Source organism: Pelodiscus sinensis, chromosome 13 (genome assembly GCF_049634645.1).
Source record: "Pelodiscus sinensis isolate JC-2024 chromosome 13, ASM4963464v1, whole genome shotgun sequence".
Classification (NCBI taxonomy): Eukaryota; Metazoa; Chordata; order Testudines; family Trionychidae; genus Pelodiscus; species Pelodiscus sinensis.
The window spans coordinates 3,782,607-3,807,059 of NC_134723.1; the positions used below are offsets into that span (position 1 = coordinate 3,782,607).

General features: G+C 54.1%; 1 protein-coding gene across 1 annotated transcript in view; it reads left to right on the plus strand.

Annotated features, from left to right (window-relative positions):
• Positions 1-206: 206 nt before the first annotated feature.
• The window catches only part of LOC102455925 (gamma-aminobutyric acid receptor subunit gamma-4), a 74,852-nt gene continuing 50,605 nt past the window's right edge, over positions 207-24,453 (plus strand). Inside the window, exons 1-3 of the mRNA XM_006136293.4 lie at positions 207-1,004; positions 10,987-11,135; positions 11,537-11,604. Of these exons, the coding sequence (XP_006136355.1) occupies positions 949-1,004; positions 10,987-11,135; positions 11,537-11,604 (273 nt within the window). The 5' untranslated portion in view covers positions 207-948. The remainder of the gene's footprint in view (positions 1,005-10,986; positions 11,136-11,536; positions 11,605-24,453) is intronic.

The window sequence follows — 24,453 nt, forward strand, 5'->3', positions numbered from 1 at the left end:
CAAATCGGCATTTCCCTTTGATTTCTGGATACAGCCTTTGTCAGCAAAGCAGATGAACTCCCCCCCCCCACCCCCCTTTTCCATGGGAGCAAGAAGAAGCGATTAACCCTTGCCCTGCTGGGAAGGAGGTGACCCACCCCAAGCCCTGGCACGGAAAGGGAGGGAGCTAGGACCCTGAGTGAAACTGAGAGCATCTTTCTCTTCCCTGCCAGTCTCCGGCTCAGTGGCTCTGCTCCTCTCCTGCCAAGGAGTAGGAGAAGAAATGCCCAACTTTGACCCTTCTTTCCAAAAAGACCAGAGAGGAAGGCTCAAAAGCCAGTGGGAAGGAGGGAAGGAGAGCTTGGGAGGGGTGGAGAGAGAAGCCCAGAAAGAAGAGACAGAGAGAAGCAGCGAAAAGCAGGGGACGAGAGAAGAGGTTTTCAGTATTCCAGCCTGCAATAGCAACCGGTGGGGCTAGTGGTGCGCGCACACAGACCACTCGGCACCTGTGAGCTGGGCACAGGCACGGCTGGGGAGCTGGGAGACAAGCTCAGAGGGGAAACCCTTCCGTGGGCAGTGGGAATTGAAGGCTCAAGCCACCGAGGCAGTGCCCACGGAGGCAGGGAATGGACGAAAAGCCACTCAACTTGCTGGAGGACAAGGAGACTTGAAGACACCAGGCTCGGGTTTCCTGCCCCTTCTGAACTTGGATTCTTCTGGGCAGGTTCCCCCGCCCCCCTTTTGTCTTTTCTTGGGTCTCTCGAAGGGTTTTCTCTCCTGGCCCCCAGGGACGCCAGCTGCAGCACACCCGGGCAGAGCTGGCCGCCCTTCGGGGCAGTCCGGGGAGCCCCTGGGCCCCCCCACAAACGAGAGAGGAAGGCATCCGTCAAGCTGCAGCCCCCTGCCCGAGCTGCCGCTCTGTATGTGGACACCGCGCGTCCCTGGGCTCACCTGGCTCGTGCGTTGAAGATGTCGGGGAAAGTTTTCCTGATGTACCTGACGATCTATCCCGCCCTGCAGATAAGGTGAGAACCCTGCTTTCCGCTAACGCGCCTCCCCTCACCCCACGGAGAGGCTGGCATTGACAGCTGCCCCCTCGCCCTCTGCCTGGCCCCCCGAGACACGCGCCAGCCTGCTCCGAATGAGCCCTGATGCATTTGGGAGGCAGCGTGGCTTGTCTGGCCCGCGCTCAGGCCACTCTGCTTCCCCGGCCCGGCGGGGACGGAGCCCTGGGAAGAGACGAACCCTGCTGGGACCTGTGGGCTGAGCCCCTGGCTCTGGTTTCTGGAGGGAAGGGACTAAAGCTTGTAGCAGATAGTACAAAGAGGCAGAGAGACACTCGGAGGGATGAGCGATTACCCAGGGGTGCTCTCTGCCCCTAGACCCCGGCATGGGCGTCAAGACCCCTGTGTTCTCTCTGTGCCCTGTCCCCTGCTGGGTGACCTTGGAAAAGTCCCTTCTCCTCTCGGCCCCTCGTGGCACGGGGCACGGCAGCTCGCAGCGACGCTGCCTGTCTTTGCTCGGCACAGGTGCCAGGCACAAGTGGTGTTTTCCAGGAGGCATGGCCCTTCTCCCGGCCTTGGTGCCCCACTCAGCTGAGAGGGCCCAGACGTGCAGTGGGGAGGGAGGAGATGGGCCCCGGGGGCGCCTCCGTCGGATGAGAGCGGCCACCTAGCTCCACAACGTGGGCTTTCTCCGCTGCTTTCTGGCACTGGCTTCCAGTGTGTGTGTGTGTGTGTGTGTGTGTGTGTGTGTGTGTGTGTGTGTGTGTGTGTGCAAATTGCCTCTCTGGCCACACAGGGCATTTCAGGCTCCCCCTTCTCCCCCAAACCCAGGTGCTGCCCCCACTCTGCCCATCTGCCATTACAGTTCCCTCAGCCCCACGCCATGTGTGCCTGCCACTGCTCTGAACTGCAGGCAAGCAGAGCACACCCTCCCTGGCTCCATCCCTGCCTCGCCCCCCCCTGCCCTACACCTTTGGGGACGATTTCTGATCTGCCTTGGTCCCATAGGCAGCGTGGGGGACTGGGAGTCCAGAGAGCTGGGCTAGGGCAACAAAATGGCAGGTTAAATTCAGTGCTGAGGACTGCCCAGAAATGCACATTGGAAAATACAGTCCCAGCGGCACACACCACAGGACGGGGTCTGGCTTAGCAGCTACCACTCCAGGAAGAGATCTCGGAGTCCTGGCGGTTAGCTCTCTAAAAACATCTGCTTTCCGCGACGCCAGTCGAAAAAGCAAAGAGACGATTAGGCGCCTTTAAGAGAGGGATAGAAAATCAGATGGAAAATGTCATCATGGCAGCATAGAAACCCATGGTACGCCCACACTTTGAATGCTGCATGCCGCCCTGGTCACCCCATCTCCAAAAATACACCTTAGAATTGGAGGAGGTACAGAGAAGAGCAACGCCAGTGACCCAGGGTCTGGACCAGCTTAGAAAGGAGACACCTGAGCTGGATCTATAAAACCACAGATGGAAAGAAAGAGAGCAGGGCGGGGTAACCCAAGAACCAGGGGTCATCCAATGAAATTGAATGGGCAGCCGGTTGAAAAGGAACTTAAGGAAGTAGGTCTTCTCCCTTGGTGTTCATTGCCAGGGGTCGTTGTGAAGGCCAGAAATCGAATTGGTTAATAAAGAACTCGATAAGTTCCTGGAGGAATGGGCCGTCAGTAGCCATTAGCCAAGCTAGCCAGGGAGACGCCCACGCTGTGTGTGCCTCTACTCCCCTGATTGCCAGAAGCCGGGAGTGGGTGACGGGCTGGATCGTGCCCTGTTTGTTCCCTCTGAAGCACGTGGCAGTGGCCTGTGTCAGAAGGCAGGGTGCGGCGCTAGATGGACCATGAGGCTGGCCCTGCGGGACGGTCCCCATGTTCTCCTCCCCGCTCGGCTGACACTCTGTGACCTCGGACAAGTCACTTTTCCTCTTTGTGCCTCAGTTTGCGCCCCTGTGAAATGGGGTTAGCCGTGCTACCGTCTCCCCGTGGCAAAGCGCCTGGAGAGCCTTGGGCCAAAGACGTTGCCCCGAGCGGATGCAGGTTTCCCCGCGCCGTTTGTTGTGTCACAGTGCCCTTTTCGTCTTCCCTTCCTCCTTCTCTCTCTCCTTTGGAACACACCCCATGCTGCTAGCTATTGGCCAAGATCTTCACCCGGGGGAAATCCCTCTGAATTCTTCCCTGCCAAGAGAGAAACACATTTGTCTTAGATTTGGTTGAACCCGTGTCCCTCAAACCTCCTGCAGATGTGGCCCATCTCCAGCGGTGAGTGCCGGCCGTTCCCCCTGACTGCACTGGGGCGGGAGAACTCAACACCGTGTAGAGCCCAGCCGCGAATACACCTGGGGCCCGCAGGGGGGTGCATTTCTGCCTGCCCCTTTTCGCTGGATCGGGGTCCTCTGAAAAGAGAGCAGTTTGCCAGTGTGGCAGGAGGGAGCACATGTCCCCGGCGGGCCAGGTAGCCAGCCATGATCAGGAAGCACCAGGGCATCTCTGCTTGCAGACAGAGCCAGGAGAAAGGAACGGAGTGCTCAGCTTGGACAAAGGCTACAGGTTGGCACGTCCCTATTGTTTCCCGGACCTGTGATTCCCACAGCGCCAGCGGCTTTGGGGGGAGAGGGAGGGGCGATGAGGGCTCTGTCCCACAGCCAGCGGCTTGTGAAGCTTTTCTGTAAACAGCCCCGAGAGCCTGGAGCACGGGGCAGTCAAGTTTTTACTATTCCTAACCCTGCTGGTGAGCTTACTGGCTGGATGGAGGAAAGAACATGTCAGCAGATCATCCCCCCCCCCCCCCAGCCCGGGGGAAGAAGGATTTTACTGGCTGAAGCTAATTGGCAGAATAAGCCGACTTAAAGCCGATTAAATCCCATTACAAATGCAGTCTAGGACTGAGAGTATGACTCCTGATCCTAATAGGCTGGTGTGTGATCTTCCAGAATGCCCAAACCGGGAACATGAACCCCAGTGCATTCACACTAGTGCGTGGAGATTTGGAAGCCCCCGTGCAATTGCACTACTGTGCACATCCTAGTGAACAGTGAGGCTGGAGGTATGAACTCTGGCACTGCTAGGGTGTCCCGCAGTGCTTTCTAATGGGTGAAATTCCTTACGCCAGTGTACTGGTCTGTGGATCTTCCTGTACTCTGAGGCTGTGAATGTGGACCCTGGTCGTCCTGCTGTCTGGCCGGGGCATCTCCAGCGACTGAGCACTGCAACTGGAGGTTGCAAGGTGGCAGAGTTGTCTGGAGCTTTTAATTCCATCACACCTCTAAGGGGGAAGCCTCTGCCCCCACTGACTTCCTCCCCCCGCCCCCAACAGCTGTCTATCCACCACAGCGCCTCTTTATCCCACCCCAAAGAGACTCGCGGGTCTCCAGCCCGCCCGGTCCCACTCCCGAAGAGCTCTTAGCTTAGAGCTGGCGTTTGTGGGGTCCAGGGCCCTGAGCTGTGTGCATCCAGGGCCTGTCTGTAGTGGAGATCAGAGCTGGTTGCAGTTAAGGGACTTCTGCCTCTCCTGAAGGGCTGCTTAGGTTGCCTGGCATTTGAGGTGCCCACCCACGATGCCGCCTCTGAGCACGTGGCCCTGAGCGAGGTCCTCGTCTCGGGGGGTCCCCCACTGGCGGAAGGTCAGAGCCCACCAAGAGCTCACCTGGCTCCATTCAAGATGCTGCTCTGCCCATCCCTTTAACTTGGGGGAGTCTGCCATTATGGGAGGGGTTTCTAGAGCCATGCCACTGGGCAGCCCACCCCTGAGGTAATATCATACAGAGGGTCCTGATTCAAGGAGCTCCCTCTGATTTGGGCCTACACTGGCCTGGCCGCTTATTTCCTCCTCTCTGCCCGTGTCTGGATGTCCAGAGATGTTTATCCTGCCGAGCACAGGCATTCGGGGGCACTGTTCCGTGGGGCAGAAAGGAGAACTCGGTGCCTGGTATTTTAATGAGATGGGAAGCCTCCACACAGATCCCTCAAGAGGTAAATATGCAACAGTGCAGGACAATCATCACCCATGGACTCTAGGGCTATGTCTACATTGCGAGATTTTTTTAGCAGAAAATATGCTAATGAGGGATTCATTAGCATAAGTCGTGACATCATTAGCATATTTTCTTCCGGGGGTTTTTTTGCCCAAGGGGTTTGTGACGGACCGAGCTGTGTCTGGGCACGGCTGAGGGCATCTGCTCAGGGCGAATTGCTCAAATCCGGGGCTCCTTACAGCCCCCAGACTGGTGACCTCTCCAAACAGGCCACAAACCAGTCCCACAGAGCGCTTCAGCAGCCTGCCTGAAGCCTCACGAGCAAAACCCCTCTGACGCCCCAGCAATATCCGTGCCCCAGACGGCCCCGGGCCTATACACAGGTGGGGGGGGGGGGTCCTAGCGCCCAATCCCACCTACCCCGAACAAGTTCTGTCCGGTTCCAAGAAACCAGCCACAGATCCCTGGTCAATTTACCCTCCGGGGCTGTGTCCAGACTCCATGCCTCCATCGACGGAGGCATGTAGATTAGCGAGATCGGAAGAGGGAAATGAAGCCGCGATTAAAATAATCGCGGCTTCATTTAAATTTAAATGGCTGCCCCGATCTGCCGATCAGCTGTTTGTCGGCAGATCGGGAGAGTCTGGACGCGATGCCCCGACAAAGAAGCCTTTCTTCATCGACACAGGTAAACCTGGTTTCACGAGGCTTACCTGTGTCGATGAAGAAAGGCTTCTTTTTCGGGGCATCGCGTCCAGACTCTCCCGATCTGCCGACAAACAGCTGATCGGCAGATCGGGGCAGCCATTTAAATTTAAATGAAGCCGCGATTATTTTAATCGCGGCTTCATTTCCCTCTTCCGATCTTGCTAATCTACATGCCTCCGTCGACGGAGGCATGGAGTCTGGACACAGCCCGGATCTTACCCACAGATCACGCTGGGCCAATCCTTTAGCGTCTAACAACTAAAGGTTTATTAACACAAGAAAGAAAAGCATGAGAGTAAGGTTATTAAAGTACAGTACGTTACATGCACCGAATCTCCCAGTCCTCGATGCAGGCTCTAGCAGAGATGTTACAGCTGCTGGTTTAAAAGTTCTTGTTGCACATCCTAGCATCAGGATGGGTTCACAGGTCTTCCAGGCTCTTCAATCCCTGCAGTGCTGCCTCTGGGATGAAGTGCTGAGCTGAGAACAAAATGGCATCGACCACATGGCCTCTTTATACCCCCTTCCTGGCCTCTTCTGGTCTCAGCCGGTCACCTGGTCCTCAGCCTCTCTCTGCTGGCAGCTCTTGGGTCTCCGCCCTCCTGCTTTAGGTGTGTCCTTGGGCCATCAAGTGCCATTGTTCCACAGGGCTTCGCTACTCAGCCTGTCCATAGCCATGCTTAACCACATTCCGAGAAATATTCAGCTTCCACACAGATTACAGATTCCTATTTACTCACACAGACATTATACACTCACATAAATAGCGTACACAGGATCAGCAAACAACAAGCTCCATTCAATACCCCACATGGCCCCCTTCTATATCATTGTTGGGGCCAGCACCCCACCTATAGGTGCAGCCACGATCCGGCTGCTTCCCTCAAATTCCAGTAACGTGACAGGGTTTTTGCACAAAAAGAAGCAGTGTGGATGGGCGTTTTTTGTACAAAACTCCTGTTTTGCACAAGATCCTTATGTCTCTCTGGGACAGGCATAAGGATCTTGTGCAAAACGGGGTTTTGCACAACCCCTCTCCCGTCCACACTGCTTCTTTTTGCACAAAAAACCCTTGCACAAAAAGAAAATGGCAGAAAATATGCTAATGATGTCACAATGTATGCTAATGAGTCCCTCATTAGCATATTTCCTGCCCAAAAAACTCGCAGTGTAGACGTAGCCTAGGGGATGTTCACACTGCAATGTTCATCCAGGGTGTGAACTCAGACTCAAGCCTAACCCCCATTTTGTCTACATACAAATCGCATTAGCTTAGGGCTCGGACACACCGGAGGGATGCAGGGTCCACACCTGAGTTAAGCCGCGACTTCGAGTCCTGTTCCTTTGCAGTGTAGATGCAGCCCCACTGGCCTCATCTTCTGGGAGACTGCTAAGAATATCCCACAATCCCATGGGCTGGCGTTCTTTGTCCGTTGCACGGTCCCATTTTCCCACACTGCACCATGATGAAAGGCCCAGAAACAATGAGCTATGACGAAAAAAGGAAAGAATTGGGCTTGTTTAGTTTAGAGAAGAGAAGACGGAGAGGGACATGAGAGCAGCTTTCAAGTACTTAAAGGGATGTTACAAGGGGGAGGGAGAAAATTTGTTCTCCTTGGCCTCTGAGGACAGGACAAGAAGCAATGGGCTTAAACTGCAGCAAGGGAGGTTTAAGTTGGACATCAGGAAAAACTTCCTACCTGTCAGGGTGGTGAAACACTGGAATAAATTGCCCAGGGGGTTGTGGAATCTCCATCCCTGGAGATATTTCAGAGCAGGTTGGACAGACACCTGCCAGGGATGGTCTAGACGGTGCTTGGTCCTGCCGTGAGGACAGGGGTCTGGACTTGACCTCTCAAGGTCCCTTCCAGTTCTCGTAGTCTATGAATCTGTGTATCTACAGCACCAGGCTGCTTCCCAGCAGGCAGACGTCCACATCCCAAAAACACCCTCCTCCGTGGCTGATGCGCAGTTTTAACTGCAGCCGCACCAGATGGCCAAGGAGTATCGACTTATCCCAGGGATGGGGCACGCTGCGGGCCAATGTGAGGGGGAGCTGCCTCTAACGCTCCCAGTGATGAAAACACAGCTAGACTGCACCACACTGCATCGCTGCGAGGGCTAGAATTTTTGCAACGGCTCAGCTCACCTAACGGAGATCAGATTTGAAGACCAGCTCAGTTCATTGGGGGCTGAGCCCTTGAAAATCCGGCCCTGGGCATTGTGGGAGATTTGGCCCCAGAAGCTGAGAAGTGCTGACTATCTGGGCTGCCTGGCTCCGTTTGCAGGGCAGGGAAGGGTATGTCACTTCCAGCATTCGCCATACCAGGGAGTTTACTCGCCAGGTGTCTGACAGCCATGCTGCACCCCCACCCCTACCCCCTGCGGCCCCCGTCCCCAGCTCCTTGCTGAGCTCCAACTGCTTCCCTCTGCTCACCCGCTTCTCAGCTGCGTTGCCATGCTGGGAGGTGAGTGCTTTGACATTTCCACGCGCTGAAGTGAGGAGAAAAGATACAGCTTCCTCCTGCATCTGCGGCAGACATACGGGGGCTGGAGCGTACCTGTCATCAGGTGCCAGTCAGAATTGCCTGGGCATGAGGAGACGTATCCTCCCGTCCCAGGGAACTGCCCCTGGATGTGCTCAGTCGCGACGTGTTTGCGGTGTAACATTTCCATTAGCAGCTGTGCGTGTGGCTCAGTGCACAGACCTCTCCTCCTAGCTCCCTGGTCGCTTGCAGTAGCTGTTCGCATCCATGATTTGGGCTGGGGGGGGGCGGACTTGGAAAGGGGGAGTGTTGTTGGAGCCACAAACCCAAACACACACACACCCTCCTCCCAGATATGTTTCTCACACGCTGGTAAGGGTGAGTATCAACAGAGGGGGAAAAGGGAACCACCCAAAAAGGACCATTTGGCCTAGAACCAAACTGAGGGTATGTCTACACTACCCAGCGTGACAGGGGTGTGTTGACTCAGCCATGTTGCTAAAACTCAGGCAGCGTGAACACCATTGTCGGCACGCTTCCCAATAAAAACCTGCCGCCCGCATTTGCTGTGTCGGTGGGAGCAGTGTTTAGACTATTGTTTGCCACAACAAAACTTTTGTCGGGCGGTGTGGGGAGTGACGCGCCTGTGAACGACAAAAGTTTTGCCGCACAATTGTCTGTGTAGACAAAGCCTTGATCCGCCCCGTGGGTGTAATATCTGGATGCTTTAGATCTTCGTGTGGGACACAGCATGGTCCGGACTAGAAAAGGGTTGTGCTGGAAAACCTTTGTTACGTAGGCGCAGCAGATAGCTTACCAGGAGACTTACCCAGTGTGGCCACTTTCTTAGCAAGACCTTGGGACGTGGGGCAGTGCTGGGGGGCAAGAGCCTGTTCTCTCCCCACCCTTGGGCACTGTGGCCAAAGCCTGGGAGGAGGGAAAGGGTTTGGGGTTGGGTGCTATTTACTGGTGTGCTGGCCGGCAAGATGGCAGAACCCCCACCCTGCTGGTCCCTCCCCTGGTGGAGCAACTCCCCTCCCCCCAGTGGCCACTCTCGGTATCAAGTCCCACTGAAAGCAGCCCCTCCCTTTGCATGTTCTGGAAAACAGTCCTTTTCCTGGGGCTTCCAGTTGTCCTGGCATAACCAAATCCTGGCTTTGCTTTCAATTGTGATAAGAAAAGCTACATGTCAAATTTGGTGGCCTTCGCTCTTACCATTTAGGAGGAGTTCTTGAACAAACGGACATACAGACAGACACACAGACTAGCTATTCAGACAGAGAGATAGATAAATAGAGGGGGTGGGTGGTGATAGATAGATAGATAGATAGATAGATAGATAGATAGATAGATAGATAGATAGATAGATAGATAGATAGATAGCATTCCAGGGAGCAAAATAAATGTATTGGCAAAAGCTCCTCTACACTGGTATAACCGAGCCTTTTCCATAAGGATCCCAAGCAATCGGATAGGAAGCGATGACAAGATGTGTAAATGTCTAAAATACAGAGGCCGGGAGAGAGCTAAATGGGTCAGATCCTTTGATAACAGAAATTCCTCCACTGCCAAACACAAGGGAAAGGCAGGGAGTGTTCGACAAGCCAAGGAACACGTTTTGTATGGATTTTAACATTAGGAACCCCTGATTAATTAGCGTCAACCTTTGAAAGGAAGAGGATTTCCCTGCAAGCTCTTTGCAGGGCCCTGCTTCCTCGCATGCTAAAAGGAGGCCAGCCCCTGACTCTGGACAGCGTTGTGTACTAGCACAGTGGATGCTTAAGTGGGAGTGCCCTCTCCCGCCCTGGAGAGAATGGCAAGTGACATGCATGGCTAGGAACCGGTCTCAAAAGACATGGAATGCTGAGGGGCATGTGGACGGGCATTCACCGTGGAGAAACCCACCAGGACTGAGATGTCCAGGGTGGAAGGAATAGTGTAAGGGCCTGGTCCTTACGACAACTGGCGGGGGATCGGAGTTTCCATTGATCTGACCTGGCAGTGGGAAGAGCAAACAGGAAAGCAATTGATTAGCTCTAGATAAAGGCAACCTAGCACCTAACTGCAAGAGGGTGGGGGCAAGCTGTTAGCATCTCCTGTCTCCAAGGAAGAGGCAAGCTTGTTTCGCTAGGCCAGGAAGTGAGCAGCTTTTCAAGGGGCATATGGGGAGAAATGGCGGATGAGTGAAGGGACCAGACTATGCCAGTCAGGCCTTGGAGATTATGGGGGGCTCTCTGGGAGATGCAGTTTGGTCCCTCAGGGCTGATGGGGAGAACAGAGCCTAAATCAGTCCTGCTAAGGTAACCACCCGGGGCCTACTCTGAGAGCCCACGAATCGTGTGGTTCAGCCAAGGGCCAGGGGACATTTTGAGGCCTGAGATCTGGGAGCGGAGGGAGTTGATGAGACAGGAGGGGTCTGAAGTGCAGGTCTCCTTGTGACAAGGACGCCAAGTGCTTTGCTAGGCCCTGGCCTGCAGTAGGCACACGACTGTGTGACCTGGCTCCAGAGGTTGCTCCAGGAGGCTGAAGGCAGCTCCCTTTCTGTGGAGAGCCAGCTCTCCTGAGCAGTGCAAAGGAGGGAAGGGAGCCCTCTGGCCACTTTGTGGTAGCTTTGGGCCCTGAGGGGGAAAGAAAAAGGGCAATGGTAGGAAATCCACTTTGCTCTCCCCATTGCCCCAGGGCCTAGTGACAAGGCTGGGCAAGCGTCGGAGGTAGGCCCTGGAGAACCTGAGACATCGGGGTACCTCTCCGAGGTGCAGTCCCGCTCTGTCCCTGTAGAGCACCACGATGGCAGAGCGCCTTGGGCCCGGCTCATTCATTCTTTGCCTGTCTCCTTCAGGACAGAAAGCATGGAGGAGTATGACTACGATTACCTCAGCATCAATAAAACCTGGGTCCTGACCCCCAAGGCGCAGGAGACGGACGCCACCCAAATCCTCAACTCGCTGCTGAAGAACTACGACAACAAACTGAGGCCCGACATTGGCAGTAAGTGCCCCCCTCCGAATTGGGACCGCAGCCTTTGCTGGGTCTCCGGGATTTAGGAGAGTGCTCCAGGCCCCTCAGTGTGTGTCGGGGGGAGAGGGGGAGGGAAGGAGTTCTGTATGGTCGCTTCCAGGGATTGCTCGGTTTATTCCAGACCATACGAGCTTCCTCACAGCAGTGCCACTACCAGCAAAGGAGACTCCAACAATGTGAGTTCGTCCTTCCGTCTAGTCACAGAAAGGGTCTCAAGCTGCTGTTCGAGAACCGACCCCCCTGCTCTACAGCAGACAGATCGCTGGGGGTCTCCCAGCCCACAGTGCAGGACCTTTCACCTTGTACCTGCCCATCCTTCCCCGTTTGCCTCTGTCCCCAGCTCACCTGTGTCCCTTTCACTCTCTTTCCAGTCAAGCCCACATTCATCGACGTGGACATCTACGTGAACAGCATCGGACCGGTCTCCGTCATCCAGATGGTGAGTGTGAGCGGTACCAGAGCCAAGGGAGATTGTGGGGAGTCAGGACGGGGAATTCAGACTCTCGACCCACGGAAATGCCTCCACGTCATTACCGCCCCCTGGGTTGTGCATTAGGGCCCTACTAACGTCACAGTCTATTTTGGTCAATGTCATGGTGATAGGATTTTTTCAATGGTCTGTTTCGTGATTGCCTCTATTTCAATGGGAATGGCGCAGGGCTGCCAGTGTAGGGTCCTGACCCAAAAGGAGCTGTGGGGGGGTTGCAAAGTTATTCTATGGGGGTTTGCAATACCGCGAGCCTTACTTCTGCGCAGCTGCTGGCAGCCGCACTGCCTTCAGAGCCGGGCAGCTGGAGAGTGGTGGCTGCTGGCTGGGAGCCCAGCTCTGAAGGCAGAGCTACCGCCAGCAGCAGTGCAGAAGAAAAGATGGCAGGGTATGGTATTGCCATCCTTACTTCTGCACTGCTGCCTGCAGAGCTGGGGCCTGAGTCAGCCGCCGCCACCCTCTGGCTGTCCAGCTCTGAAAGCAGCAGTGCAGAAGAAAGGGCGACACGGGTACGGTATTGCCACCCTGACTTGTGCACTGCTGCTGGCAGGGCGCTGCCTTCCGAGCTGGGCACCTGGCCAGCGTTACAACCACTGCTCTCCAATTGCCCAGCTCTGAAGGCAGCACAGGGGTAAGGGTGGCCAGACCGTGACCCTCCTAACATGACCTTGTGATCCTCCTGCAACTCCCTTTTGGGTCAAGACCTGTAATTTGAGAAACTCTGGTCTCCCCCGTGACATCTAGCCTAGGGTAAAAGCACATAAAAGGCCAGATGACATGGGGGGACTCCAGATTTTATGGTTTGTGACACATTTTGCACAGCTGTGGATTTAGGACCTTGGCGTGTGTCATGGCTTTTCTACTGACGGATCCAGACATCCTTCCCCTTCCATGGAGGGGAGACGCCAGGAGGCCTGGGCGCGCCCAGCTGATTGCTGCTGGAGACGAGAAAGTCTGGGGCCTGAAAACCTAGCACCAGGTGTGATGGGGTGTGATGATGATGGGCGATCACTGATTGAAAAGTGCTATGGGGTGTGTAGACACACACACACACACACACCCTGGAGGGGGTTAAGGTGGCTGAGATGTGGGTCTTCCGGAGCTGTAAGGGATGCTGAGGCCTGGCTGGGCTTGCCTAAAGCCAGGGTGCTTAGAGCAGAAGGTAGCTGCAGGGAAAGCACCGGCAGTCACAGGGTGGAGGGCAGGAAAGGATCCGCCAGGGGGCACAAGCCCTGGGCCCCTGTCCCTGCTGGAGGAGTTATGGGGAACCAAGCCATGGAAGGGAGAGGTCCAAGGAAAGCAGCCAGGGTTGAGATGGTGCAGACCTTGGCTGCTGTGGCTGGTAATCCTGGGGTGGAGCAGACGTACCGGCTGGGACTCAATGTGCAGGACCTGCTGCGATGGCACATGGGTGCATTGTTGAGTGGAGCTTGGAAGGGGGACATGACATAGTGACTTGGCTGAGTCAAGGGGAGAGAGCCCCCCATGTCCTGCAGAGTAAGAGGGACTGGGGGGCTAGTGAGTGTGGAAGGGGGCTCTAGGCCAGTGGGGAGTGAACCCCATTATGTCAATTCCCCCTTCTCCAGATGCCCCAGCTGCCCTGCTTTGCACACAGGGCCTCGCTCTGCAAGCGGCAGGAGATGCTCTCACGGCAATCGACGCTGTTGTCTTCCCAATCTTTGATGCATGAACAGGTGTCTTGGGGTGACAGCTTCCCACAGCCTGGTGGGAAGGGAGACGATTGCTCTCGTGTTTGGGCACCCTTCATACGAGTGAAGTGCGCTGCTGCTGCTGGGGTGACATTGTGTCCTGTTGAGATGCGAGGCTGGGTTAGAGAAAGCCGTGTAATTCACAGCAAGATAGCAACACACACCCGGGGGCTTGTTGCTATGGTAATGGAATCACCGTGTGAAACAGGGGTGCACGAGCTTGTAGGCTGCCATGTATGGTATCTGGATGGATCACCCTGAGCAGCATTAATTAATGTTTATCTTTTAATTGCAGTAGTATGTACTGGCCCCACAAGAACCAGGACTGTCTTGCACTAGGCCCTATAAAAGCACACAGCAGACCAACGGGTGTACAAGCTAACTATCCGTGATTGGAAAATGCCAATTTTTATGAGAAATTTTTTTAAAGTTCATGTTTCCCCCAAAACTTTTCCTAAAATCCAGTCATGTGCTCAGTAAAGAAACTGAAAAAAATTGAAAAAGTTCTCAAAACAATTTTTTTGAAAATAGTTCTCAGTAAAATTTGGGCCTTGGGTTGGTGGGGGAGTTTACTGGAAAAGAAAATCAGCTTTGATTTGATTTTTTACCAGAAACCAAACTGAAGTTGAATGTTTTTACCAGAACCTGGAAAATCTTCCGCTTCCATTCTTTCTTATGGAAAAAATGGACAATTTCAATCAAAACAAAGACACTCTGCAAATGGGCTCACTTTGGGTCCGCCGCCGTTTTGTGGGAGTTTTGGTTTGTTTTTTGAAACATTGATGGAAACATTTGGATGCTCTCTCTAATCTAAGCCATAAGGTGTCGCGGTATTTGCCCCTGGGATGTGTATACTGCAGCTGGCAGCTTGTAAGCTAGGCAGATGGGGACCTGGCTGGGCACTGCTTGAGTAATGAAGATATCATCAGGAGGCTTAAGGAATGACTCTCTCTTGTAACATTCAAAGGGCTTCTTCCGTTCTTTCCCCTTGCCCAGCGCTTTTCAGGGCAGTGGCTCAGGGCAGGTGAACGTTCCACACCTGGCTGAGGAGAACACCACAGAGGGAGAAGAGAGGGTCAGGTGCGGCAGGGCAGCGGCCATGTTGAATTTCTTCGCTGCATCCCATGTAGCCCTGGGACATCGGCCCCAATTGAGAGGGACGTGAGGCGGGATGAGATCACCCCAGCAGATCATCTCTGTGTTCAGTATTGCCACCCTTCCGCCTGCGAGACAGAGCCCTCTCCTCACCGCACACGGCCACCAGAGCTTAATGCACGAGTCAGAGCCAGTGGGCTGATGAGTCTTGCCCACATGCTCAGGGTTTAGCTGATCGCCATATTTGGGGTCGGGAAGGAATTTTCCTCCAGGGTAGATTGGCAGAGGCCCTGGAGGTTTTTCGCCTTCCTCTGTAGCATGGGGTACAGATCACAGCTAGAGGATCTCTGCATCTTGGGGTCTTCAAAGTATTTGAAGGCTTCAATATCTGAGATATAGGTGAGAGGATTATTCTGGGAGGGGTGGGTGAGATTCTGTGGCCTGCACTGTGCAGGGGGTCAGACTAGATGATCATAATGGTCCCTTCTGACCTTGGAGACTATGAGTCTATGAGTGTGAGGACAAGGTAGCGTCTGAGCAAATCAGCAAATAAAAATAACCAGGACCGGTCACTCTGATTCTCTGGGTGCTGCCCATTTCTGCTCCGTGTCCGTTCCTCCTGGCTGTAACCGCTCTGGTTCTCTCTATCCCTCCTGTTAAGAGCTCTGTGCCGCTGCAGACAGATAATAGTTCGCTAACTGGTAAGTGCCAGTAGATGACACTCAAGAATAGGCAGAGTTGCTAGGACTAAAAAGCTTCTTTGTGGCCTGCATATGGCTTTGTCAGAGCAGCTCTTTCCTTCAGCTCTTAACATGCTGTGAGCAGTAGGACTCGTGAGTTCTTAATGGCTCTTCCTCCCTCCAAATCAACCCCCTCTTCCGTGTTTCTATGAGTTCCCTTATAGTCTCCTTAACAAAGAGCAGGCACATGCTGTCCGACTACGCGGCTTTCATTACGCCGGGGAGAAAACCACAACAGGACAGGACCAAAGTCAAGTCTCCATGGGAGAGCACAGCGTGAGCGTCGCCTCTGTAGGCAGCCGCACCTCAGCGACCAAGATGGCTGCTGTCTGCATGCTCCTCAGAAATATAGAGATGCAGGGCACCTAAAACAAAAGGCCTCAGTTCGACGCTACAGACCACTAAACAGTTGCTCCTGCTCCATTTCTATACGTCACTCCCACCTCCTCTTTCTCACTGCGTCCCAGTCACTCTCCTGCTGGTTCATCTTCTAGCTCTCCTAAGCCCTTCACACCAGAGCATGGCTTGTTAAGTCGTTCCCTGGGGGATGTGGCTTTCTGCCACCCCCAGCCTCGTTTGGACTGAGAGAAAGGCAGATGCAGAGGCCTAGAACTGCGTCTTTCTTCACACCAGCTGCTGAAACATTTGCTCTCTGCACACAGCTTTCTGCTGCATCGCTGGGTTCAGACCCTAGCTTGAGTGTGCGGTGCACAGTTCTGGTCTCCCATGGTTAAGAAAGATGAATTCCAGCTGGAACAGGGGCAGAGAAGGGCGACTAGGATGGTCCTCAGAATGGAGACTCCGCCTTATGAGAGGAGATGCAAGGAGTGTGGCTTGGGTAACCTAGCCAAACGAAGGTTGAGGGGAGATAGGTTCGCCCTCCATAAATATACCCGTGGGATATATGCCAGGGAGGGAGAGAAGTTATGAACAAATGGCTATAAACTGGCCACCCGCAAGCTTAGGCTTGAAATTAGATGAAGGTTTCTAACCCTCAGCGGAAGGAAGTTCTGGAATAACCTCCCAGGAGGAGCAGTGGGAGCAAAATAAATCGAACTGGCTTCAGTGCTGAGTCTGATACGTTTGTGGTCGAGGTGGTAGGAAGAGATGGCCTATAACGGCGGAAGGCCCGTGTGCAACAGCTAGTACAAATATCCCCAACGCTCAGGGATGGGCACTCGATGGGGAGAGCTCTGAGTTACTACAGGGTCTTGCCCTTATACTCAGGGTGTAACTGATGTTCCATGTTTGGGGTCCGGAAGGAATTTTCCCCCAGGTCAGATTGGCAGAGTTTTTTGTGGCACGGGGCAAAAGTCACCTGCAGGTTTCAACGAATGTAAATGGTGGAATCTCTGAACCTTGAAGTCTTTAATCATGGTTTGAGGGTTTCAGAAACTCAGGCAGAGGTTCGGGTTTATTTCAGGCATGGGTGGGTGAGTTCCTGTGGCCTGCGACGTGTAGGTCAGCCTAGCTGATCAGGAAAGTCCCTCCTAGCGTTAAAATCTACAAGTAATGCTCCAGGAAGATCCCTCTAGATTCCCGGACAGACTTTGGGAGCAACCAAAGGAGATTGTTCTTGTCCCGTTGTGAACTCGGCCCAGAACTTGGGGAGGGAAGCTGAGATGCTCGTGCCCTGTTGACACGGAGTCAGATGCTCAGATAGTGCAAAGGGGCATGGAAACATTGACGTCAATGCTGAGGACCCGGCCTGCGATCCACACGTTGGCATGCGAGACTGATCCATTTCTCTCTCGCCTCCACTTACAAAACCCCTCTCCTCCCCCAAGGCTCTGCCCTTTCCCCACGCAAGGAAATCGAAGTCAGGGGCTGGGTGATGCGAGCGGGAGCGTAGAGCCAAAGCCGGGAGGGGAGGCTGGTTTTAAGTGTTAGTGCAGATGTTTAGACTTTTCCTAAACTGGCCGCCAGGAATGTGCAGCGTGTCTGTTGCAAGCATTCCCCGGGCACGCGCATCACGGCATCTTCAGCGCTCCAGCAGGGGAGCTGCTTTCGCTGGGCCAATTCCCACAGCGGCTGCCTCTGACGGGCAGAACTTTTAGGGCCCTGTCTGTTCCGATGAACCACTCAGGGCAAAGTGCCAGGCCTGGCAAGCAGGCTGCCGCCGGCGCTCAGTCTCGCGAGACAGCTGTGTGTCAGATCCACAGCTGGCCCTGCCGTCCTTTCCTAGAGCATGCACCTGCGGCTAACGGGGCAGACGTGAAGTGTCGCCGGAAGCCAAGATTTTCAAAAGGGAGCCTAATATTGTTGGCTGAGACCCCTCCCACTTCGTGACAGCTCAGGATGGGACCCGCCGCAACTGCGGCCGCTGGAGCTTGAGTGGCTTTGGAAAAGCTCCCAGCTGCAGCCCAGGTTTGCATCGGCATGAGCAGCAGCAGGGCCATCCTTACCCCTGTGCAGAATACACAGCTGCATGGGGCACCCGAAAATTTGGGGCACCACTGGGTCTTAATGCCCACCCACCCGCCTCATCCTATCCCTGGTCTGTGGAGCTGCTTCCTCCGGAGTGGATCTAGCAAACCTACAAGTGACACAGCCTGCCAGCGCTATGAGCAGGCCCTGCCCCTGGGAAAGAGCATTCAAGCACCAAGCCCAGGTATATACAGTAAAACCTGTGTTATCCGCCATGCCTGGGGATTAAGGTGTGCCGGTAACCTAAAAATTCTGGTTATCGGGCAGGGGGGTGGGAGCCATGAGGGGCCTGTGCAGGGGTCAGGATGTGGCCTGCTGGGGGGCCCACAAGCCTGGTGAGGGAGGGTGAAGCCGGGGGGGGCAGGAGGCAGAGATGGCAGGGGCGAGAGCTGTGGGGGGGTCTGGCCTTCCGTGGGTGCCAGGAGCTGCGGGGGGAGCCGAGATGCTTGCTGCTAGCTTCTGGCTGCCGTTCACCCCTCCCTCAGGTAGATGCTGCACACTTATCTGAGGAGCAGCCTGGCACTTAAAGGGCCAGTTTCCTTTTTTTTGTTTTGTTTTGTTTCTTGTTTTGCTTTTCCCGGCATCAGAAATTTGCCGGTTTCTACAGTTTTCCGGATGCTTAAGTTCCGGATAGCGCAGGTTTTACTGTACTGTCCATTTCTGAATTTTCTATGGGAGTCTACGGGGACTTGGTTTAAAATTTGCTTTAAAACCATTTCATTAGCGTGTTGCTGAAGATAATACAATCGCAGCTCTAAAAAACCATCCCCCGTTCCTGGCGGCCATCGGGCATAGGGGCACCAGCTTCATAGCACTGTGTAGGGCCCCAGAAATCCTAAAGATGGCCTTGAGTGGCAGCTTGGTTCCTAACTCCCACGGACCTCCAACAGGAGTTAGGTGCCAAACTGCCACTTATGCCCCTGCAGATGTGCCCGGGCGTGTTAGAGGAGCAATTGTTGCTTCTTAGGACTGAGGAAAGGAAGTGAAACAAAGCAATTTGTCCAGCCTTAGGAGGCTGCTCTGGCACTGTTCAATTCCTAGCTTGCCGGCATCCAACAAATGCAGCCCACGTTTCGCATCAGTGCTGGATTTAGGGCTTTCTTTTGATCCTGTCTCCAGGAGCCTTGGCAGAAATGCACCGCCCAAGCCTTGGATGGCCAAGCCAAATTCTTCTGCCTGCTGATTTTAATCTAAACCACTTGCATCTGCTCAGTTCTCTTTTCTCTGCGGCTGTTTCTTACCCAGGGAGCCTCTTCCCCACTTCTCCCCCAAACTCTGAGCTCTTTCTACTGCCTGAGCTCTCTCCGGTGTTTCCCGTATGGAACAAACAAACCACGTGCAGGTTGGTCCAGATCCTGAGGACCTGATTCGTCCTGAATGAGGGAGTTTGCTGGACCAAGGGAGACCAGTTCTGACCCCTTGCAGCCTAGCTCCACTTCCGGCTCCCCAGCTGCTTCCCCCCTGGACTGGCCACTGCCACCCACCATGTTTGGGCTGCTGGCCCCGGCTACAGGCCATCCTGCTGCCCGACTCCCAGCCCCAGGAATAGCTGTTGTCTTGCCAGACCATGGATGATGCTGGAGCTGAGAGTCCCAATTTTTAGAGATTCAACTTATACTTTCACCCTAGATGACCTGCATTTCCAAGTAGGGAAATCAACTACACCACGAACAAGAGTATGCCGGTGAGAGCACAGTGTGTGACACTCGCTTTTTTCTGCACTTGGAAAGCAGCTGGCATTCCTCTAGACCAGGGCTTCCCAACCTGTGGGTCGGGACTCAAATATGGGTCGCCATTACATTTCAAAAGGGTCGCCAAGTGTCTCCCCAGGTAGCTCTGCCCCCTCCTCTCCCCATTTTTTAATTGCTTTGGGGCACCAAGTCTTCTTGAATTGTCAAAATGGGTCCCCATCTGGAAAAGGTTGGGAACCGCTGCTCTAAACGCAAAGGTGCAGGACACAGAGAACAAAGCGCTCGTGTCTTCCAGTTACATCACTACTTACAGCACCTTGGCTAAGCGTGTCAGTACCCCTTCCAGTGGCTGGTCCACATGGAAGATAAGAGCCTACTGTTGCTGCCGGCTGATGGAGCTGTTCCTTTAGCTCAAGTGGTAGAGGTCTGTGCTTTGGGGACTGTTGCTTACAGGTTCAGTCTCTCCATGGCGTGGCTGATAACATGCAGGTAGACCCTTATGCAGGTGACCAAGTTTGACTAAGGGATGCTCCGTGTTTTTGTATCAACATTGCACTGTAATAGTTAACTATCTAGTCCAGTGGGCTCGTGAGCCATGAGCAGGACTGTTAGGCGCTTTGGAAATGCAAATTAATAATAATACCCCCATCATCTATCACTGTGGCACTATTTTATCAGTGGTGCGAGCTGTCAACTTATTCATCTCAGGTGCAACCTTCAAATGATAAATCACGTCAGGGCAGAAAACTTATTTTGTTGCTGAAAAAGGAAAAGCAGGTTTGAAAGGCCCCGCTTTAGGTGTGAATTCAGGATCCCGCTCATCAATCACAGCAGCGTTATTAATCAGGAGCAAGCTGAAGGCAGACAGGCTGAAAAAATTCAAACAAGCTTTACAGTATCCTGGACAGATTGAAAGGACCATCTATCTCCTCCCTGTGTGCTGATTACTGGCTCGTACTTAGTGTTAGTTATTAGCAATGGACAAATCTCTCAGTCCCCGCTCAAAAGAAAGAAGGAGCTCTCGGAAATGTCACACGCTCCCCAGCATCCCAGGGGAAAGCTTTTCCGCTGGGCTGGTAAAAATCAGAAAAGGAATGGTAAAGATGTGAGGAGTGATTTTTTTCTCCACTGCCTTTCAACTGCTAAAGCAGGGGTGGGCAGGATATGGCCCATGGCCCACCAAGTCATTTGATCCGGCCTGCGGCTGCCCTGCCACACCCCCGCCCCCATGTCAATCGAGACCCGGGGGCAGGGGAGTGTGCAAAGTCATTTACTGTTCAAACCAGCTAGTGGCTCCCTCCCCCTGCCTGGATCTCAATTGGCCCAGGGATGGGGTGAGCGTATAAAGTTGCCTCCCCTGTCAGGGGCACACGGTGCCTAGAGGGCATCACCAGCTGTTCAAAATACCTGGCGGTTCCCTCTAGGAGCTATGCGCCCGTGGCAGGGTGGGGGCGGGGAGAGACTTTGCACACTCGCCTGCCCTCGGGCCCTGATTGGCCTGGGGCGGGGGAGCGCATGAAGTTTCCTCTCCTCCCAAAGGCATGCAGAGCCTAGGGGGAACCGCCCCTTCCACCTAAGGCCCTGCCCCTTCCACCTGAGGCCCCGCCCTTTCTGGGGGCGGAGCCAATCTGCGACAACTACCCTCAATCTGTGAAGCGTCCTCCTATGTAAAACACTCTCAAGTCAGCCTAGGGCAGCATGGGGCTAGCGCAGCAGCTCTCAACCTTTCCAGAGTACTGGGCCCCTCTCAGGAGCTGACGAGTCTTGCATACTCTACGCATCACCTCACTTGAAAACAACTGGCTTACAAACCCAGACACAAACGCACAAGAGTGTCACCGCGCAGGAGCACTGACACATTGATCGCTCTCTCACTTTTACCATCTAAATATGGAGTAAATCAATTGGGATGGAAACAGTGTACTTGCGTGTCCCTGTACAGCACACAGAGCAGTTTGAAGAAGTCATTGTCTGCAGGGAATGTTGGTATGCACTGGCTTCGCTCGGGTTTTCGGTGTAGCCTGTTGTAGAGCTGGGTCCATCGCAAGATGAGCTGTACCCCCTGGAAGACCACTGCGTGCCCCCCGGACCACATGGGCCCCTGTTTCAGAACCACTGGTTCCCTCCCAGCGTACTAGAGCAAGAGCCAGGACACCTGGAGCCAGCTCTACCTTTCGCTTGCAGGGTGACCGTGGCAAATCATTTCCCCACTGCCTGTATGTCTTGGCTGTTTGCAGACTGTAGGCTCCTTGTGGCCAGAACTGTCTCTGTACAGCTCCTAGCACCATGGAGCCTGATATCAGCCGGTGCCTCTAGCCACTGCTCCCCTGTCAACGGGCATGCGGATCACGTAGCACAGGCATGGCTGATGACCCGCGGAGGGAAGGCAGTGGACTTCTGGAGCGTTACTGCTTGAGCTAAAAGCCAGCTGGCTCTCAGCTGAGGCTGTGGAGCTCCCGTGTTCTTATCTCTCGCTGTAAGTGGTCTCAGTGCCAGTGCATGGGACAGCGACCTACAGTAGGTGTATGGGTTACGTTGGCTCATCTTGTTTGCACAGCAGCAAGGCCTGGACACCGCAGGCGCCCCATTCTGGAGGCTGGGTTTTGTCTGGAGCCGAGCGGGGAAATGTCTGTGGGAGTTGGGGGTGCGGTGCAGGTTGGCTGGGCAGCGTAAATCAGGTGGGGGGGGAGGGGTAATGGCTGAGGAAGGTGTGTATTGTGGATCCCTTCCCTGTTCATTTCCAGGTGGATCATCTTGTGGCTTGGGTGGTAGCTGGACTCCACTGAAGACACTTTCATCCCCAGGTCTCCTTCCCTTTTGTTGGGTGTCTTTGGGTGTGATTATTACAACAGTCCAGGTGCACTTCTTTGCCAGGACCGGTGTACAAGTGTACCCTATTGACCCCCCACAGTTTCCCCTCCAGCACGGGAGCAGGGGGATGTGTTTCCCGAAAGGTCCGAAAGGTGGGAGAGCCGCTTTTAGCGCGAGGGAGATGTGGACTATGGCTTTTTTATATGACTGAAAGGGTTGAATTTGCTGTTGGCCCTAGGCCTTGGCATGGGCAGCGAGAGGGGAAACTGAGGCAGGCCGTGCCTGTGCTGCTGAGGTCGGCTGGCGGGCGCCCCTGTCAGACTTACCCTGTAACATTTGGCCCCAGAAGCGAGAATCCAAGACCCCTCCCATCCAGGGGGAGGACTGGCAGAGGATGGGGACACCAATAGGGACCAGCAGACGAAGAAGCTGAAGCTACGCTCAGGCGTTCAAGCGTCAGTGAGAAATCTGAGCTAACCACACAGCTAGGCCGGGGCTTCTGAAGGGGCCAATGGACTCCGAGGGGCATCTGGGCACCTGCCTGGCCTCAGAAATCCCAGCCTCCAGCTACATCCGGTGGGGCAAGCATGAAACCGCCCCAATTCAATGACACGGCTCTGCCACAGACACTGACAGAGGCTGTGCACTGAGATGACTGGGTGCTGGCCAGAAACACGGCTGGCCAAATGAGGAGTCACAAGCAATGTGGCTATTCCCAAAGCCACCTAGGGGATTTGGAAGCCCCGTTACATTCCCATTTTTCCTGATGGCAGTTGGGTGCCCAAACCCCCTCGGCCACAGTCTCAACTCTTTGATCTCATTGTGAATCATTTGCCAGCCTCTGGTGGTTCTCCTCCACGCTGTTTTTGAGAATGAGCACTTGGGGGTGACTGGAGAGGGGTGGTGCCTGTGGCAATGGGGCAGGGGCGCTGCTTTCTGTGGGGGACTTGAGGGCCCAGGAAGTTCTGCTTGTAAATTCAGTTTTGCTGATGGTGGCTGTTTGCTGGAGGGATTTTCAGCTCTTTTATTGCATGGTGGGTTTATTGCACTAGGCTCCCATGTTAACTGGTGTCAAGGGCACCTGGCGCCTTCCTTCTGGGGTGTTTACAGATTTAAAACCAACCCAGTAAAAATAAGAGCTCGCCAAAAAGGGTGAGTGACCCAATCTCAGACTCTGGGGTGTCTGAGAACCATCCATGACCATGGATTGGGGGGTGGGGAGCAGAACGCTTCCTGCTGGCTGAGGTGGAGAACAGGAGAGGGTGAGGACTTCCTGGAGCGCTGTGTCCTCACAGCAGACTCTGACTCAGCTTCCTCCCATCTCTGGATCCTCCAGACACAACACTTCATTCCTCTGCAAGGCAAAGCCCCAAACTCAAGCACAAGGAAAACCCACACAATCATCGACGAGACACAGCAATAATAAACCTAAGCATGTCGCCTCCCTGAGGATGCAAATAGACGGTGCTCCTTGTAAGACCCAGGCCTCCGGGGCATGGATCAACATAGTAGTGACTTATCTGTTCCTGTCTCTTTTCCCATGGCCCTTACAAATACCATGGGTTCTTCGCTGGGGTATTGGCAAGGACCACGAGACAAGGGAATGGAACAAGTCAAAGACACAAACAGCAGGCCAGAGACCACATGCCCCTGAGACCTGTGCTGGACCCGATGGTGTAAGCAAAACGCTCCACAAACGAGTTGGAAACCCTGCCTTTTTGCGCGAGTAGCCTCTTGCACTAGTCCAAATGACGACCGCAGAGGCACCCTGGGGAAACAAACCAATGAGATTCATCTCGGGCCAAATCCAGCTCCCTGGAGTGCCTGTGACTTCCGTGGAAGTCGGCCTGCTTCCTCATACATTATTCAGCGTAGATTATTCGCTCAGATCTCTGCAGAAGAGGTTGGAGAGACCCCCGTGGCCGTTAAATCTCCGAACGTACGCTTTTGATAATCCTTCCCCGTTTCTTTAGCAAACAGCAGTGCCTGCCTCCATCTAGAATGCTGCACCTCGTTGCAGCAGTTACTATGCCGCATGCAAACTAAATTGACTATGAAGAACATATTTTCCGAGGTTTGAACGGCTGCGGAATAGAACTGCAGTGATGGCGAGCTTGTGAAAAGGCCGAGAGGGGGGGAGAAAAAAGCTCATGTCTGTTCCTGATCAGCTGAGGCATAATTAGCTTACAAATGTTCTCTTGTAAAATATAAATTAGATCCCCATTAGACACACTTTCTCGTTTACAGTATGAGCACAGCTTGAGTGAAGGGAACTCCCTACGACTTGCTACCCTGTAAATCTCAAACAGCTAAGGAAAGGAGATTTCA